This window comes from Triticum aestivum, chromosome 2D (genome assembly GCF_018294505.1).
Source record: "Triticum aestivum cultivar Chinese Spring chromosome 2D, IWGSC CS RefSeq v2.1, whole genome shotgun sequence".
Classification (NCBI taxonomy): Eukaryota; Viridiplantae; Streptophyta; class Magnoliopsida; order Poales; family Poaceae; genus Triticum; species Triticum aestivum.
The window spans coordinates 547,438,743-547,457,835 of NC_057799.1; the positions used below are offsets into that span (position 1 = coordinate 547,438,743).

Consider the following 19,093-nt stretch of genomic DNA (forward strand, 5'->3'; position numbering starts at 1 on the left):
GATAAATCTTAGGTCATCCACTTGAGGGAAATTTGCTACTGTCCTACAAACCTCTGCACTTGAAGTCCCAACAACGTCTACAAGAAGAAGGTTCCGTAGTAGACATCAATATCATTCGTATAATCATAGGGATCGATATGGACGTCGACGGTTTCGCTATCGGTAATTGAACGAAGGGGTTTCGTTCATCTCTATGATTTGCTGAACCTACGGGGTCACAAGCTTAAGGTAATCACGATCCGTTGAGTGTTAGTAGGACGAGAGTATCGAGGATTTATTTGTGAAATTGTTTATTAGTATTCAAAATAATTTCGAGAGGAAAGGAAGCGTTCCGGGGTCACCGGAAGGGTTTCGGTGTTTATCAGGGCAATACTGGATATTCCCGGTAAATAATATATAGGTGGAAAAAGTTCACAATGATATTAAATTATATAAAAAGGACATGTTAATTGTTAGAAGGCTTTTATAATTAATTAAATATCAACGGGTCTTAAAAGGCCAAGAAGTGGAAGGCAACTTGGCCACATGGGCCCAAGTGGAGGTGCCCCCCCTTCCTTGTCGGAGGGTGGGGGGTGAATTGGACTAGGGGTGGAGTCCAACTCCTTCCCCTTGGCCGGCGCCCCAAGGAGGGACTTTACCTCCTTGGTAGCAGCCCTCCTCTCCCCCTCTAGCCTATATATACTTGAGGTATTGGCCCTATTGTCTACATAAGTTTTGGAGTTTTCTCTAGTTCATCTAGTTCTAGTTCCTCTAATCCTCATAATTAGAAGTTCAATGTGGTACTAATCTCCTCGCTCTATTTTTCGGCGATGATTAACTCTGCACGGCAAAGCGCTGCCGGATCATGAAGACCATACGCTTGCAACCAAGTAGAGAGGCCGTGCTTCCGGTCTTCTGTTCAGGGGATCGTTCGAGGGCGGTTCACAGTATCGTCATCAACGGTACAAGGGGCTCCAAGTACGATCTACACCGACTCGTCTACTTCTGCTGCACTCCGGAGTCGGTAACGATCATTGATCCAAACCCTATATGCATCTTCATGTTGTTTCTAGGTGATCGTAGGACGTCTTTTTGTTTTATACTATGTTTCCCAACATCTCCCCGCCTAGGCCTCGTCCTGGTGGTGTGTCTAGCATCATCAGAGGGCGTGTGCAGGTGTGTCTCTGGCGGATCTCGCATGATCCATTTTGTGGTTGTCTTTGGTGGATCTGCTCGGATTCGGTTTTCGTTCGTCTATGTTCGTGTGTTTTCTGGTTGGATCATTCCTATCTACGATTTTCTTCATCGACGGCGGCTATTGTTTTGGTGTGCTGGTTTTATAGGGCCTTAGAACGATGACTGTGGTGTGCCTTTGATTCGCTAGTGCTTGTAGTCTTCGCTAGATGGTCTACGAATCTGGATGTAATTATTATTATTTTTCATGTTTGTTTTACTGCCATGATTGAAGATGAATAGCTTTAAAGTTTCCCAATTAAAAGTAAAAGATTTCTCCTGTCGCAGAAACCAACCAGTGGTTGGATGGTCAGCAGAGAGGTGCATCTGAGACACCATTGATAAAATCTCAAATTTGATGTTTTGGCGTCTTATTCATCCAAAATATTCTTTTAGTGAGAGGTGATGTTCCCGCCAATAAAGAGGCATCCAAGGTGTAAACATTGTGTGAGTGTGTGTGTGGTGCTGAGAGTTGTAACCGGTGTTAGAAATAAGAAGATTTCATGTATTGCGGGAGCTTGTAGGTTTGGCTTGGCTTCTTTGATAGCTGCCTCCCGATTTCTTGGGTCATGGATGGTTGATTTTGTTACGACATGTCAAAAAGGCAGAAAACCCAATGAAAAACCAATGCCCTTGAAATCTAGTTAGACTAGATGTTCGGCTATATCAACCGATGGTCCAGTTGTGTTGATCAAGTCAACGTTGCACCACTGAGTGGGGTGCAATGTGTCTATCATCCAAGAGCTATACACGCAACACAACAAGAAGCGTGGCAACAAGCCATTTGTGTTGCACCATTGCTATGGCTTGGTCCACGATATAATACATGCTATGTGGTGTTTTTTTTTTGGGATAAACTTGGTCGATTTGGTGGCTTCTGGATGAAGTATATGCATGTTTTAATTTGAATTGTTCCATTAGATGAACCATATGTGTGTCTGTAGTTGAATTTTTGCATATAATGCATTTAGATCATTAGAATAATTGATTAAATACCATGCAATTGTTAGAAATATACAGATCAAAGAATTGCTAAAAGAATATTAAAAAGTCAAATATAGGGGTTCGATTAGGTCCGATCACTCTATAATTTCTAATTTTGAGGAGTTAAGGTCTGGAGAAGCATTTGAGAAGTTATAGGGCATGTCCTTACAGGGCGATGGTATCGTGCTCTACCCCATAGGTATGTTTTAAGTTGCAGGTGAGGAGTATTTTTTGTCAGAAAAAAGAGAGAGTTGCAGTTGGAGTCTGGGCCATGCTTGATCCTATAAAAAAACAATCAAGACTACTCTTGGGGGCGTATTTTTATAGAAAAAAACTCTAAACATCGGCGGAACAGTCACTTGATCCTATCCACAGCTGCTCAGTTGATGCGCCCACAAGCGCACTCCATTGTGCACGCATGCATGTAGTGCAAAGAGTTGCACCGCGTGCCCGGCTCTGTGCAATTTGCAATCTTCTGGCTTTGGGTCGTAGTGCCGCACCCACACGTACCACGGCTATAAATAGGTGTGCGTCTCAGGATCGTTCTCGTGGCCACGCTTTCGTATATAGTAGGCTAGACAATCGACCCATTACTTGTCGCAGGCTGGTGACGTCTCCGGAGGCATGGCAGCAGCGAGCGCTAGAGCCCTTGCTGCCGCGGTTTCAGCTCTCCTCGCGGCCGCTGTATTACTCGCCTCGCCGTCGCCGGTCGCCGCGGAGGAGGGGTGCACGCGGCGGCCGGTTGTGTTCGCGTTCGGCGACTCGAACACGGACACGGGCGGCACCGCGGCGGCGCTTGGGAGCTACCTCCCGCTCCCGGAGGGCCGCACCCATTTCCGCCGCTCCACCGGACGGCTCTGCGACGGCCGCCTCGTCATGGACTACCTCTGTAAGTCGCACCCGCAAACCCATTGCCGCCCCCTCCACGTTGGTTGTACGCTGCTCAAGTATCGGAGTTGAACAATAGTAACTGCTCCACTTGTCGCAAAAAGTAATAATAAAAAAAACAACAACAGCTCCATGGTAAGAGTGCAGTAATCCTAAATCCTAACCACGTGACACATGTTGCGCAAAAAAAAAACACATGACACACATGTAAGCGATCTAAACTATTAAAAAAAAGAGTGCAGTAATCCTAAACCTAAATCTTACTGTGTATACTTTCGTGAGGCTTTGTCAGTGCTCAGATGGGCGGCGGTAAGAGCATCTCCAGCCGCGCCCCCAACAGGCCCCCAGGCCACTTTTTTGGCGCCGGTGCCCAAAAAAAGCCCCAGTCGCGCCCCCAGAACGACGAAAAGCGCCGGTTCGGCCCTTTTTTCCGCCCGGCGGTCTCAGGCCGAACCAGGCGCACTGGGGGGCGATCGGGGGCTCCGGCGCAAGGGAAAAGCGCGGCTGGCCCACACCGTCAGGTCAAAAGTCAAGATTTTCTTTCCCGGCTCGCCTCCCACCCCCCGCGCCCTCAGCCGCCACTAGCTATATCCCGGCACCGCCCGCCACCCTTCACCGCTAGATAGCCATTCCCCGCTGGAAAAATAGCAGAGGTTCGCCGCGACAGCCCCTCCAACAGCAGGTGGGCGTTTCTGGCCGTCGTTTCCGGCCGCGGAGGGGCAGTTTAGCGGCGGGTACACGCCCACCGGGCGCAAGGTGTTCGGCGATTTGCCTGCCTCGGCGATGGACTCGGATGACGAGGAAGCGCTCGCCAAGCTGCTGGAGGAGGAAGCCGAGGCCGACGTCCAGGAAGAAGAGCATCTCATGGTGCTCGCCGCCCTCGCCCAGCTGCTGGCGAGCAATGAAAAGCCGCGGCGAGGTGGCTCGGCGCCGGGGTGGGTGAAAGCAAAGAACCGGCATCGTCTCGAAGGGTACTGCATGCTCTACTCCGACTACTTCGCCGATGCTCCACTTCACGGCGACAAAATATTTCGGCGCCGTTATCGGATGAGCCGAAAGCTCTTCCTCAGGTTTGTGAATTCCATCTGGGAGTTCGACAACTACTTCAAGTGCAAGATGGATTGCACCGGCAAACTTGGATTCACCTCGATCCAGAAGTGCACGACAGTGATGAGGATGCTTGCATACGGAGCTCCCGGTGATTCACTCGACGACTATGGGCGCATGGCCGAGTCCACCAGCATAGAGTGTTTCTACAAGTTCTGTCGGGCAGTGGTGGCAGTGTTTGGACCGCAATACTTGAGAACACCCAATGCGAAAGACACTGCTCGGATCCTAACACAGAATGCAGTAAGAGGATTTTCTGGGATGCTTGGAAGCATCGACTGCATGCATTGGAAATGGAAGAATTGCCCATTTGCTTGGCAGGTAATGCACAAAGGCGCCAAAGGCGGTTGCAGTGTGGTACTTGAGGCGGTGGCCACACATGATCTCTGGATTTGGCACTCCTTCTTTGGTATGCCAGGAACTCACAATGACATCAACGTGCTGCAGTGCTCTTCTGTCTTTGCCAAGCTTGTTGAAGGCCATTCTCCTCCGGTGAACTTCGAGATCAATGGGCGGCACTACAACAAGGGGTACTACCTAACTGATGGCATCTATCCGAGATGGTCTACATTTGTGAAGACTATCTCAAACGCTGTGCCAGGAGGCAAGAAGTCCCACTTTGCCAAGGTGCAGGAGGCTTGCCGGAAGGATGTCGAGCGAGCATTTGGTGTGCTCCAATCTCGATTTGCTGTTGTCCGGTACCCTGCTCAGACCTGGTCGAAAGATCAAATGTGGGAGATCATAACTTGCTGTGTCATCTTGCACAACATGATCATCGAGAGCGAGCAAGAAGACCCAGTGTTTGACACTGAACCATACTACAGGCAGGGTCCTCTAGCCGAAGTTGATCACCAGCTACCGGTAACCTGGACTGCCTACCTCAGTATGCGTCAGGAGATCCGAAACCCACAGGTGCATCATCATCTGCAGCATGATCTGGTGGAGCACCTATGGAGGCTCAAGGACGACGCCGGGCGCGACGTGTGATGAAATATGAGTTTTTATTTGTTGAACTATATAATTTGTATTGAACTATTTGTTGTTGTACTATTTTGTTGAAGTATTTAATTTTTCTGTGATGAAATATGTGATAAAAATATATTTATATTGACAATTGAACGCCGAGCCACGGCGAACCACGCCGAATATGGGCCTATTTTCGCTCATATGAGCCCTTTATTCGCCGGAAGGGGGCTGAAAAGTGAATCAATATCGGCGCCTGGGTGCGACGACTGGGCGCAAAACCGCCCCAGCGCCGATTGTATCGCCGGCCCGCCCAGGGGCGATTTTCATGCGTGTGCTCTAAGATGCCGTCCTTTTCGCGGTTTCCTCTTTTCCACAATATGCAGCCGTAGTGCTGTCATGCTCAGTCTTCCGTGTTCGTGCCAGTCGATTTGTTTCGGGATAAACTGGTGGCGTGGAAGTATGATTAGTGCGCAGTAGCAACTACTAGAATCGGCTGGAAGTTTGACTCCCGGATAGGACAAGCGCGCATGCATGCACGGTCCATCTCAAGGAGGTGACAAGTGCGCGCCGACGGGTTCCCACCGAAATCAGTCCTGGCTCATATCATATGGCTTGGTGGTGGTGTGAGTGCCTTGAGCTTTCAAAGAAGCACTCTGCACGAGTCCGAACGCGTTGTCTCAAAGAGCACCAGCTCATGACTGCACTTACACCCCATACTTCGTCACCACAGGCTTTGTTATATGGCTAGTCGTCGGACTTGTGCTCAGGCTTTTGACAGTTGTCACACAGAAAAATGCCCGCAACGGTAACGGTGATATTTATCTTGCTGATCTATCACTTAATACACTAGTAGAAAAAGGACCTAATGTGAGACACATTAGTCCCGGTTTGATTTTGGTTCGGTACTAATGGTATCATTAGTGCCGGTTCGAACGGCTATGCATTAATGCCGGTTCGTGTTGAACCTTTAGTACCGGTTTGTGCCATGAACCGGTACTAAAGGGGTCTGACCTATAGTCCTGGTTGGACACACAAACCGGGACTATAGGGCAATTTTCAAACTCTACCCCCCTCCCCGGTGTATCGCCATTTCAGTTTTGAAAAAATCAAAAGAAAATGATAAAAACTTTAAAAAATAAAATCCTTCTAGAGGTAGTTATATTACTACATCTACTAGTTAGGAAAATTTGAAAACTTCAATTTGGACATGTTTTGCAAAAAGTGTAGGAAAATGTAAAACGGCTATAACTTTTGCATACGATGTCAGAAAAAAACCGTATAATATATCAAAAAATTCAGCACGAAAATCCGCATCCGATTTTGACAGCCTACGACCTGTTTGCAATTTTTTAGAATCCTCAAATTCCAAAAGAAAAAAAGATATGCTCAAATTTTAGTTTTTTGGTTAAATCTGGTCAAACTATGGTCAAACTACTTATTCAAGAAGTATTAATGTTCTACATAATTATTCAAGAATATTAGTGTTACTAAATAATTATTTCAATTTTTTGAATTTTGGTCAAATCTGGTCAAACTGTGGTCAAACTTATTTAAGAAATATTATTGTTACTAAATAATTACTGTTTTTTTAATAATAGTTTCAAACTCAAACGGTGAAACGTGTGACCTAATGCTCAAGCTAAACTGCCGAGAGTTAATAGGATTGACAACTTACATTTATCAGGAAAACAACAAGTGCAGACTTGAAAAGTAGAGGGAATAGAACTCCGAAGTTAAGCGTGCTCAGGCTGGGGAGTGAGAGGATGGGTGACCGGCTGGGAAGTTAGATGACTTGGAATGAGTGATCCGCACTTGAGTAGTTAAGAGGAGTGATTAGAGACTAAATCATCAAATAATTCAGAAAATTGAAAATCAAAAAAAAATTCAATTTTTTTTTTCAAAATTTTCAAAAAAAATTCAAAAAAAACCTTTAGTACCGGTTGGTAACACCAACCGGTACTAAAGGTCCCCCATACCACGGCGCGAGCTCACGCCACGTGGTGGACCTTTAGTGGCGGTTCGTGCCGAACCGAAGGGGGGGACCCTTTAGTCTCCACTCTTTAGTGCCGGTGCCGGTTGCAGAACCGGCACTAAAGGCCCTTACGAACCGGTGATAAAGCTCCGTTTTCTACTAGTGATAGTACGTCCCTCGTGCGTGCAGGTGAGAGCCTGAACATGAGCTACCTGAGCCCGTACATGGAGGCGCTGGGCTCCGACTTCGGCAACGGCGCCAACTTCGCCATCGCCGGCTCGGGCACCATGCCGCGTGACAGGCCCTTTGCTCTCCACGTCCAGGTGCAGCAGTTCGTCCACTTCAAGCAGCGCTCCCTCCAGCTCATCTCCCATGGTTCTTCAGTCTCTTCTTGACTCATACAACTTCAGTACTAGTCAACACAAAAGGGATGATCATCTACTGACCGATCTACTGCTAGTTGGTCTGCAGGCGAGAAGGCTCCGGTGGACGCGGAGGGTTTCCGGAACGCGCTCTACCTCATCGACATAGGGCAGAACGACCTCTCCGCCGCCTTCTCCAGCGGGCTGACCTACGATCACGTGGTCCATCATAGGATCCCGGCCATGCTATCTGAGATACAGGATGCTATTGTGGTACTGCAAATCCATTAACCGCCAAATCGTAATGCTCAATTCCTTCTTTAATTTGCTTGGTGTAAAACCCTAAAACCACTTGCTGTCTGTTCATGGCGTGCAGACTCTGTTCTACGATGGAGCCAAGAACTTTTGGGTCCATGGCACCGGTCCGCTGGGCTGCCTGCCCCAGAAGCTCGCCGAGCTCAGGAACGACGACGACGGCGGTGATCTCGACGACAGCGGCTGCCTCAGAACGCTCAACAACGCTTCCCACGAGTTCAACGACCAGCTCAGCTCCGTCTGCCACAAGCTTACGTCGCAGCTCAAGGGCTCCACCATCGTGTACACCGACGTCCTGTCCATCAAGTACGACCTCGTCGCCAACCACAGCGGCTACGGTGAGTCGGTCGTTGAGCAATCCATCCATGCATCAACCTGGAGACACTGCATGCATACTCTGTTTTTTTGTTTACGGGGCCGCTGATGTTTCAGGGTTTGAGGAGCCGCTCATGGCGTGCTGCGGCTACGGCGGGCCGCCTTACAACTACAACGCCAACGTGAGCTGCCTCGATCCCGGCTACCGGGTGTGCGAGGACGGCGGCAAGTTCGTCAGCTGGGACGGAGTGCACTACACCGACGCCGCAAACGCTGTCGTCGCGGCCAAGATTCTCTCGGCGGAGTTCTCCACTCCCAATGTGCCCTTCGGCTACTTCTGCAAGACATGATGGATGCTACGTACCAGTAGACCGAACCAGACACACGCAGACCGCCGATTTGGTGATCTGAGTTGAGAGGACTCTATGTGTTGCATGTTGTGGTTGAGATCATGCATAGCCTAGGGCAACTAATAGGCGATGAATCGACTTGCCAGTAAGAACGCATCCTTTAGATAAATTTGAAAAGTTCAGCCACTAGAAAGAGTATGGTGAGTATTGTGCTTCCAACGAATTTTACTTTCACTGTTTCACTACTCGTAACAAGATGATAGTTTATGGTTGATAGATGACATTTTCAAGTGAAAAAATTGATGTCATTTTAGGACCTAGCATGGTCTCTAACTTGCCCGTGATCGTTTCGGGGTTTTGTTTCTTTTTCCTCCTTCTAGTCATGAATTCATTCTTTATGAATTTGCTTTTTGTCGCCGTGATCCTTCGTGTGTGTACGTTGATGTTGTCTATTTGCATCCTAATCACGCAGAGGTTGAAAGTGCATTCATTGTGCTTGTATCCCATGATGTTACACTATGAGTGAATAAAAAATATCATTTATAAACAAATCTCTAACGTACTAGTAATGAAAAAAATATAACTAATATTATAAACATATTTTTGTGCCAAATCTCTTTACTCCTATAAAAAGGTGAGTCCATGAAAATGAAAATCTTTTTTACCTCTTCTTTAAAAAAAAGGTGAAACACCCATGCATGTGCCTTGGTTGATGGACACAACTATATTTATTGCAAGGTTTTGAATAATTACAAAAGCTAAAGATAAATCTGATGCCAAACAGGTGCAGTTAGTAAGCAAAGGGAAAACATGTTAGAACTCATATTGTAGTGACAGTACATATTTAAACCCGGAAACGTTCCAAATAAAAGTTACCGAGGAGAGCATTTGTTGAGCATTTTTGTTAAGATCTAGCATGCAATTTTTTTTTCCGAAACTGAGGCAAAAGAGTTACCTCATATATTAATTAAGGAGTGAAAAGAGTTTTACAGATATCGCACACAAGCCACATGAAATTACTCTTGCGATACAATTTTCTCTAGGTTCTTTGCCCCCGCGGTGGGCGACAACCTGGCCTACCTCAAGATGATGCCGAGCAAAATTGGCGGCGGAGCGCTCTTGTGGCAGAAAACGCGCGAGTTTGTCTCGTTCTAGATGGTCCAAGAGACGAGTGGGGTAAGGGAGGCCAAGGCCTTTCCACCGGGATTGGTCTTGTCGGTTCTCCTAGACCACCAATCTTTGACGGATTCCTCGAGATGCAAAGTGGAAGTATCCAGGTGTGTCAGTCCAAACTTGTCGGTCACAAGTCTTTTTATGTTTCACCTCCCCTTTTCTGAAAGAAAAGAATTTCTAGATCAGGTGTCACCATATTTTTGGATAGACTTTAAATGACTACTAAGTAGAAGAAATTAACTACGTGATGAAATACAATATTTTTATTGTGCATAAGTAATGCAGAAAAGTAAACTATAATAAATAAAAGCAACTAAGCAAACTAAATAACGAGGAACATAAATAGTAGTAATGCAGACTGAGACTTAATGTTAGTTACCTCCCTGACAAAGACACCACAAAATTTGCTTGTTGCTCCAAGTGCAATTGCTCTTGACAACGATTGTTGGCTCCCAAGTGCATGAGTTTGAAGCAAGTGGCAAATCTTCTCCTCGGTTCAAAAACCAAGGATCAACCCATAGATGCAACACTCTGAACTCCAGTCAACAACACTGCAACCAGAAACTAGGAACTTCACTTGTGTCCCCAACAACTTCGAGGTTGTCAATCTCCCTAGCTGTGCTAGTTGCAACAAGTCATGGGTGTATTTTATGGTTTGAAGTATTTTTGTATTTTCAAAATAAATAAATATATAAAAACTTGCATGCAAAGTAAAGTTGTGGTAATTTTTATGAGGAAAATTGGAACGGGTTCGCAGGTTCACTAGTTGCTTCTTTCCAGGTAGTGACATGAAAACATAAGCATGTGTATGTGTAATAAACAATGAAAGCATTGATGAGAAATAATAGCATACATTGTGATGACTTTATATCGGTAGTATGTTCATGTATCAATGGACCGATATGCATTTGCACCTATAGTTAATACTCCATGTGGAGACCTCGCAATTGGAGCAGCAACCCCCCCAGAGTGTCACAACATGGTCGTATAGAGATCGTCTTGAAACACGAAGTGACGATAGTGGTGGAAAAAGTATGATAATTATGAGGAAGTTTTCATAGTATTTATGAGACAGGGGTACGAGAATCGAGGGAAACAATGCATCAGGGCCCCACACGCCCTGGCAGCGCGCCCCAATTGTAGGGTGAGTGTAGGGGGTTGTGGGCCCTATGGGCTCCCCCGGGCCCTAGGTGCCGGCACTGGTCCTCTTATGACTAAAAGTGTCCCTCAAATTATCTCAAATTTTGTGTACTTTCATAAATGCCCTAGTTTCTGTAACAAAAGATACAAAAAACAACAACTGGCACTCTTTTACTTTCTTAATATGTTAGTCCAAATAAATGGTCGACAATACATATTCAATGAGATTATGGAATGAAAATTTAAAAAAATTATAGATACATTTAGGACGTGTCGGTGATACCTACAATTCCTGCCACACTTTACACTAGGCCTCGTAACAACGCCTCATGAAATGTTCAAAAATAATGCTTGGTAAAACCAAACATTACTTGGTGGAACCAAGAGTTTCCCCAAACGCGTTGAGTAATACTTGGTCGCACCGATGGTTCCCCCAACACTTCACAATGGTGTTTGGAATAATGCCTCATGAAGTGCTTGGAAGGAATCCATGGTAAATCAAACATGCTTCGCATTGATCATCTCTTTGCGTTCTTGGCCGGCATTGAGTAAAGCCTGGTGGCACTGAGAGTTTCCAGAAATAATTCACAATGGCATTTTGAAATAATGCATCGTGAAGTGCTTGCAAGGAACTCATGGTAATACCAAACATGGTTCACCACTCGTACAACTCTTGCCGTTTATGACCAGTATCTTGTAAACACTTGGTTACACCGAGAGTTCCCCCAAACACTTCACAGAAGCCCTAGGAAAGGTGCTTCACAAAGTGCTTGCAAAGAACTCCTGGTAATACCAAACATGATTCACCATCAATACTTGTCTTGTGGTTTATGACATGTGATACCGGCTAAATGCTTGGTTTAACCGAGAATCCCCCCCCCCCCCCCGCCCCAAAGACTTCACATAATACCTCAAAAGGGAGCTTCATGAAGTGTTTGAAGGGACTCCTAGTAATACCAAATGTGGTTTGCTATTAGTGCATCTCTCTTATCGTATGCGGCTAGCATTGTAAATGCTTGATGAAACCGAGAGTTCCCCCAAACACTTCACATATGCCCTTAGAAAGATGCTTCGTGAAGTGCTTGAAAGGAACTCCGGGTAATACCAAACATGGCTTGTTATCAACACATCTCTCGCGATATAACTTGCAGTATCCGCTAAATGCTTGGCCACAACAAGAGTTCCCCCAAACACTCCACATAATACCTTAGGAGAGGTGCTCCGTAAAGTGCTTGAAGAGAACTCCCGCTAATACCAAACTTGGTTTGCCATTAGTACATCTCTCTTATGGTATGTGGCCCATATGTTTACTAAATGCTTGGCGACAACAAGAGTTCCCCCAAACACTTCAGAAATGCCTTGAAAGAGATGCTTCCTGAAGTGCTTGAAGGGAACTCCCGACGAGGCCAAACTCGATTAATTCTCACGTACCCATCATCATGTTAATGTATATGGATCTCATACATGGACCTACCACTATAATTAAAACACAAGCACTCTCAAACCTGTATTGAAATTGCTAGTTGCCACCCAGAGTTCCCCCAAACACTTCACTATGCACAGCTGTCAAGCACCCTGCGCACACTTGCAAAAGTGTCAATGCACTGAGACATAGTTAAGCTAGCTACTGAAGTGATTTGAGGAGAACTCCAGTGGACAACCAACCAAACTACTTAGCCAGGACTCTGTTCATCTCCCGTGGACCACACCTCACTTGTCTAATCTACCCTGCTGAGGAGCACATAGCCGGCTGCTATTTATAAGTCTAGGCGAAAGAGTAAAGATCTAGTAGCAAGCTTGTTTGCCCCATGTGGACTGTGGTGTGCAAATGCATGCAAGGTCTTGGAGCCGGGTAGATGAACCTGGCATTGCACCTAGCCGTGATGCAGCCTAGGTTAGAAGCTATACAGTGATGGGAATCTCAGGTGATGTGGCCTTTTTGGGCGGCACTACTCAGCAAGATTTGCAGCTCCGAATCCTAGAAAAGCTCATGGTGCAAAAGGTGCGTGCCCAGCCTGCAAATTCCTTATCTCCAGCAGCAGTTATAGCTATAGACCATTGTCGTCGTCGCTCGGTTTCTGTCCACGAACATTTCTATCAGTGCAAGCGACGGGAGTACTGCAGGGATCACGCTATAACCATCATCATTATCCCATGCAACTGGTGCAAAGCTCACGCCAGTTGCAGCACAGGACACTACGAGCTGGGCTCCATAGTTCAGTAGATGTACTACGTAGATCTCATGGGTGGACGTATTTGTTGGTTGCTGTGCTTGTAGTGCTGTGGGTGCAGTATCGTGATAAAAGTGAGCAGCAACTTAGCTAGAAGAACCATAAAGCGGTCAGTGATACTGCACCAGTTGAACTTAGGTAGACGGAGAGAAAATGCTTTCTGCGTCTGTGATACATGCATGTTGAACATTTCACACTGTTTATGGCTTGCATTGCATCGATCGGTGCATGCACGTTCATCATCAGTGTTTATTAATTTTAAAGGTCAGCTATCACATTCACATAGACAAATAATAACGTAGGAGTCTAGGGCACATTTGTAATCCTAAGGGCGGAGCACACATACCTAATCTGGTATTTTCCATCACAAAATCGGTCTAATCCAATGGACAATGGGCTAGCGAGCTTTTTTTTTCCGAAAGTACGCCAATATCGTACCATAATTTTATAGAAGGCAGCAAAGTTATGTACAAGAAACGTGGACGAACATCAACACACGTTGAGAGCCACACTACTCCTACTCCAAGACCTACACTCCTACTCTCTTACAAAGAGACTTAAACCTCCTACTCCTACTCCCGCCCGTTTCCACTCAGCTAGCTCGTTGATGATCGTGCTCTTCAGCTCCTGCGCCGTTTTGACTTGGTGTGCCCTGTTGAAGACCCTCGCGTTCTGTTGCTTCCACAATGTCCAAGCCACCCCAACCGTGAAAGTATCAATGCCGCATTTGTCCGCTCTATGGAAGTTCACTCTTTCACGTAGCCACCACTCGAGGAAGGTATCCTCCTGGGTTGGTCTTGTAGTCGCCAGGTTGAGATGATCAAGGCAACCCTCCCACACTTCACGACCATACCCACATTGGATGAGAATGTGCTCGACGTTGTCCTCGTCCCGACTGCAAGTGTAGCAGACCGAAGGATGATCTTGCAATCCGTGCCTCGCTCTCCGGTCCGAGGTCCACAACCTATGCTACACCGCTAGCCAAGCGAAGAGCTTACATTTGAGTGGTGCCCAGCTCCTCCAAATGCACGCATTGTACAGTGCCCGTTCCATACCCGTGCACAGCCTCCAATAAGTCGATCTGGTGGTATATATGCCAGAGGGGTCACACGGCCATGTGAAAGCATCCGGCAGGTTCTGGTCATGATGGACGGAATGTATGGCATGGTTAAGCTGCATGAGCTGCATATGTGCCGTGAAAGATAGCTCTCTGCCCACGTCTTGTACCCAGCTCCCCTCGTGCATGGCCTGCTTGACCGTCCTTCTGTTTCTCGTGCGTTTGACCACGAGTCCGTATATCATCGGCGCAATGTCCTTGATGGCGAATCCATGAATCCATCTGTCTCTCCAGAACAGCACTTTGTCGCCGTCTCCCACCTGGATCTCCACTAGACTGTCAAACACCTGACGTGCTTCCTTGTCTTCAACCGTTTCTGCTCCGGTGCTCCCCCCCGGGCTGAACGCGAGGTGGAAAAACACATCGACGGCCAAGATGAACCAAAAACGGTTCATAACGAGGGGCACGATCGTCTTTGTTGCCCCCGCGTACAGCCGTCGAGGAGCCCTGGGAGGCCCGTACGGGCCCGGTTAGATCGTATGCCCGGCCGTATACGTATTTGTATATGGCGGCGTTTCGTGCGCGCGTGGAACCGCCCGCGCGTGGGGCAGCACGTGTCACGGGTAGATTCCAAAACCGTCCCATCATATAAATGTGGACGGCAACCACCTCCGGCCGCATCGCCCACCATTTCCCCCCGCCGCATCGTCTCCCTCTCCCCACTCCTCACTCCCCATTCCCTCTCCTCTCCAACCTCCTCGTCGCCCTCACCGCATCCTCTCCATCGCCATGGCGGACGCAGGAGGCGAGCTCCCAGATTGGGGCGCAGATCTGGTGGAGCAGGCGCGGCAGGTCGCTGCGGGAACCTTTGTGAGGGGACGTGCCGGCGTCCAGCGCGGTGCCCCCCCCCCCCCCCCGCTGCAGATCTGGAGAAGGCGGGGGCGGGTTGCAGCGGCGCAGTCCAGCCAGATGCGCCCGCTCTGGCGATCTCCGGCGAGGCGCAGAAGGTGGAGGCGGGCTGTGGCGAGGCGCAGAAGGTGGAGGCGGGCTCTGGCGAGGCGCACGAGGTGGAGAAGGTGGAGGCCGGCTCTGGCGAGGAGCAGGCGGAGTAGAAGGTATCTGCTTATCACTTTAATGTGGTAGTTTTTAGATTGTAGGGTTTGTGGCCAGAAGGTTTTTTGGTTAGATTTGTTGGATGTAGGGTTTTCTCTGCATTAGGGTTTTTGAGTATTTGATTCGTGCAAGAATGGTGGACCTCATATGATTATTAGATTAGGTTAGAAGTAGCCGGATTGAGGGATGGGGTTTTTTCAGATGCTTATTAGATTAGTAGTGGAATTTTTGCAGTTCTTAGATGCTTATTAGATTAGTAGTGGAATTTTTGCAGTTCTAGGGATTATGACTGTCATAGTTGCAATTCTTAGATGCTTGATTGATGCATGTTGTCATAGTTGCAGTTCTTTGATGCTTGATTGATGCCTGTCAGGCAGAGGCTATGAGATGGGTTGCGCATGTCCTTGTGTTTTTGGAAAATGTCTATCTGAGGTGATTAGATGGTGCATTAGTTTGGTTGTAAATATAGTGAAGGATGTGCTCATGTAATGGGTGTTGTCATGTTAGTCAAAAAGAGCTTCTCAAGGGCTGGATTTGTTTGTGTTGGATTGGGGCTTCTGAAGGAGAGGGGAAGGGGCAGTCTAAGCTTATTTAGTTTGGGTTAGTAGTGGAATTTTGCCGTTGCTTCAGAGATATTTACAGCATTGAACATCCTCTCCAATGCTGTTGCTTCAGAGATAAAAGCACCTTGGGATTTTTTCAGTGGTTAGTAGTGGAATTTTTGCTTGTTAGATTTTAATTAGTATGAGGTTTAATACCTTATTTAAGGGGGAATTTAAGGTCAGATAGACGTCATATGATTATTAGATCTGTAGTTCAATGCTGCAGACATATATGATTATTTGATTTGATCTGTGGTTCAATGATACTGGATGGAAACATATTTGATTTGGAATGCATTAATTTTGATGTGCCAATGAATTGATTTAGATGATACAAGATTCATCTATAGTATAATTTGTTGTTGTTTAGGTAAGTAATGAAATTTTAGATGTTTGTTGGAGATGTATGCATTTATAGTTGAAGTTGTACCTAATTAACTACTGCATTATGTTAATATGTGTAGGAGCTTTGCTGCATTATCCCAAAAACAGTAATTTGTGCATATTAAAAATTGTAGTTGGCTTGTGTAATTAGTAGCAATGGATGTAATTTTATATTTAGGGGGCTAAGAGATAACTCACTTTACAATTGCAGAAGGGTGGCCTCAAAAACAGTAAGATGGCCTTGAAATATTGTCCTTGCCCAAAATTTTATAAATCAAATGTTGTAGGCAGGCCTATTGTCGAGCCTCATAAAATTAACCTGGCCAGAGATTTTCCTCTTTTGCAAATACTTATGATGAATTACAAAAATATGCAGCTAGGATGTCAGCATTGTATAACTATGAAGTAAACATTCCAAGGCAGGATCCTAGCAACAAAATATACTATATGTTTCCATTAAGTAGTGTGTGTGTGTGGGGGGGGGATTCCTTCAAAAGAAAAGTGTTGGGTTAATCCAGGGAATGTCAAGAATCCAGCTTGGATTTTCATTAGCATTTATGAAGGAAAGCATTTGTCTGTTGATTGATTGCTTAGATTCTGTATTTATAAGGAAAACATTTGGTCACTTGCAACATACCAATGTGGTTCACATTCACAATTTTGTGTGTAATGACATTCTTTGAACTGCAATTCAATTCATTGTAATTGATGTGCTTGTTTGACAATATAGCAGCAGGAGGAGGATCTTGTGGTTGTGGGCAACAAGAGGAAGTGGGACAAGACTGGGTTCTACCCATATGACTCTGATGAAGATGAGCCGTATGAGGTAAGGCCTAGTTGAAATGTTATTTGTGCATTGAGTTAGTGTGTTTATAGTATTTGAATGCATAATGTATTAATGTCAGTCATTAATGTGTGCAGTATGAATCTGGAGATGATGTGGTCGAGGGGAACGTCGAGTCGTTTGAAGAGAAGGTGGTGTTGAAGATCAGGACCCAAGGACCTGGTATGTACCACAACTGGAGGACGGAAAAGTACCGCTGCCCCTTCTGCAGCAAGCCCAAGCCCAAGTCTGGGTTATTGGAGCATCTGATGGAACATTGGCGGGCTACATCGATCTCCAGTGGTGAGTACAAGATCAGGGCTAAGCATTCTGCCCTCCTGAAGGTCCTGAGAAACCCTAACCTCTAGTCCTACATCATGCTGATCATCAGAAGCTGGAAGCCGTACTCATCATCAGTATATTTGATGATGTTTTACTTTTGGAAAGCTGCATCTGGGTCTGAACTGGTTAAAAACTACCTCTATTAATGTAATGTAATGTATTGTGTGTCTTAACTGGATCTGTTGTGAACTGCCTGGTACCTAATGCTATCTATATATGTCTGGCCTTAACTTTATTGGTGGTGAATGCTTCCTTCATGTTTACTTGTTTTTTCGATGGTGCAATGATCACAAATGGCGCTTCAGTGTTGCTTCAGACATGCTGCAACACTTGTCTATGCTGTGCGCAAGTGCAACATGCTGTGCGCATGTGCCAATTATACCAAATATTGAATCTGGCAATGTTCCAAATTGGTTGTCATGAATTATATTACAAGGGGTTTCGTAAAGTTACTGATGATTGTTCATCCTCACACATTCCATCAATGCGTAATTTGAATAAGCAAAAAGATCAAATGTTCCATCATTTGAACCAATGTTGCAATAACAGAGCAAATATTCCATTATCAAAGTGTGAAGCAATTAAATGTAAATTTACAAGAGTAATGTAAAACTAGTTAAAAATAATGTGTGCAAAAAAAGGAATTTGAAATAAGATCTACTTTATTTTTAATAAAGTTATATAAGAGGGCATTAAAAAATAAACTGAAGGCATTGAACAAAAGGAAAAGCATGTGCCAGCCTAGCCATCTTGGAAACCTTACTTTATAAATAAAAAAATACAGAAAAATAAGAGGGCATTAAAAAATAAACAAATATAAGAGGGCATTATAAATTAAAAAAATTGAAAAAAATAGAAAGAAAATATAAGAGGGCATTATAAATTTCAAAGAAAATATAAGAGGGCATTATAAACAAATATAAGAGGGCATTAGAAATTTCAAAGAAATTTTGGAAAAAGAATATTTTACAATGCCCCCCCAGAGTTATAGACCGATGTTTTGACCAGCCAGTCTAGAGGGCATTATAAATTAATAAAAAATTCAAAAAAATATAAAACCTTGGAAACCTAGCTTTGTTTGTGCAAGATATCATGTGTGCCAAAATTGAGGTGATTTGGAATTGGTTGAGAAAATGACCGCATTCCGGAGGGGCCATTTGGTCTTAACTTAAGCCAGTTTTTGAACATACGTGATTTTTTCCACCACCTCCAAATCACCCAAATCTTCTTGTACATGGTGACCCACATGTGCCAAACATGGTTATGAAAGAAAATTTGGAAAAATAATAGTTTACAATGCCCCCTTGAGGTATAGACCGATGTTTTGACCAGTCAGTCTAGAGGGCAATATAAATTAATAAAAAATTATAAAAAATTAAAACCTTGGAAAACTAGCTTTGTTTTTGCAAGAGATCATGTGTGCCAAAATTGAGGTGATTTGGAGGTGGTCGAAAAAATCATCGCATTCCGGAGGGGCCATTTGGTCTAACTTAAGCCAGTTTTTGAACATACGTGATTTTTTCCACCACCTCCAAATCACCCAAATTTTCTTGTACATGGTGACCCACATGTGCCAAACATGGCTATGAAAGAAAATTTGGAAAGATAATACTTTACAATGCCCCCTTCAGGTATAGACCGATGTTTTGACCAGTCAGTCTAGAGGGCATTATAAATTAATAAAAAATTCAAAAAAATATAAAACCTTGGAAAACTAGCTTTGTTTGTGCAAGAGATCATGTGTGCCAAAACTGAGG

General features: G+C 45.3%; 1 protein-coding gene across 2 annotated transcripts; it reads left to right on the top strand.

Moving 5' to 3' along the window:
* The first annotated feature begins 2,754 nt into the window (after positions 1 to 2,754).
* On the top strand, positions 2,755 to 8,840 carry LOC123054399 (GDSL esterase/lipase At1g09390). Of its 2 annotated transcripts, none has more exons than XM_044478169.1 (5): positions 2,755 to 3,085; positions 7,319 to 7,504; positions 7,601 to 7,764; positions 7,868 to 8,144; positions 8,239 to 8,840. In XM_044478169.1, the coding sequence occupies exons 1-5, from the start codon at positions 2,821 to 2,823 to the stop codon at positions 8,469 to 8,471; spliced, it is 1,125 nt and encodes a 374-aa protein (XP_044334104.1). In that variant the 5' UTR covers positions 2,755 to 2,820; the 3' UTR covers positions 8,472 to 8,840. The 2 variants fall into 2 exon arrangements, with proteins under 2 accessions (XP_044334104.1, XP_044334105.1); XM_044478170.1 differs by having other exon boundaries at positions 7,601 to 7,761.
* The last annotated feature ends 10,253 nt before the right edge of the window (positions 8,841 to 19,093 follow it).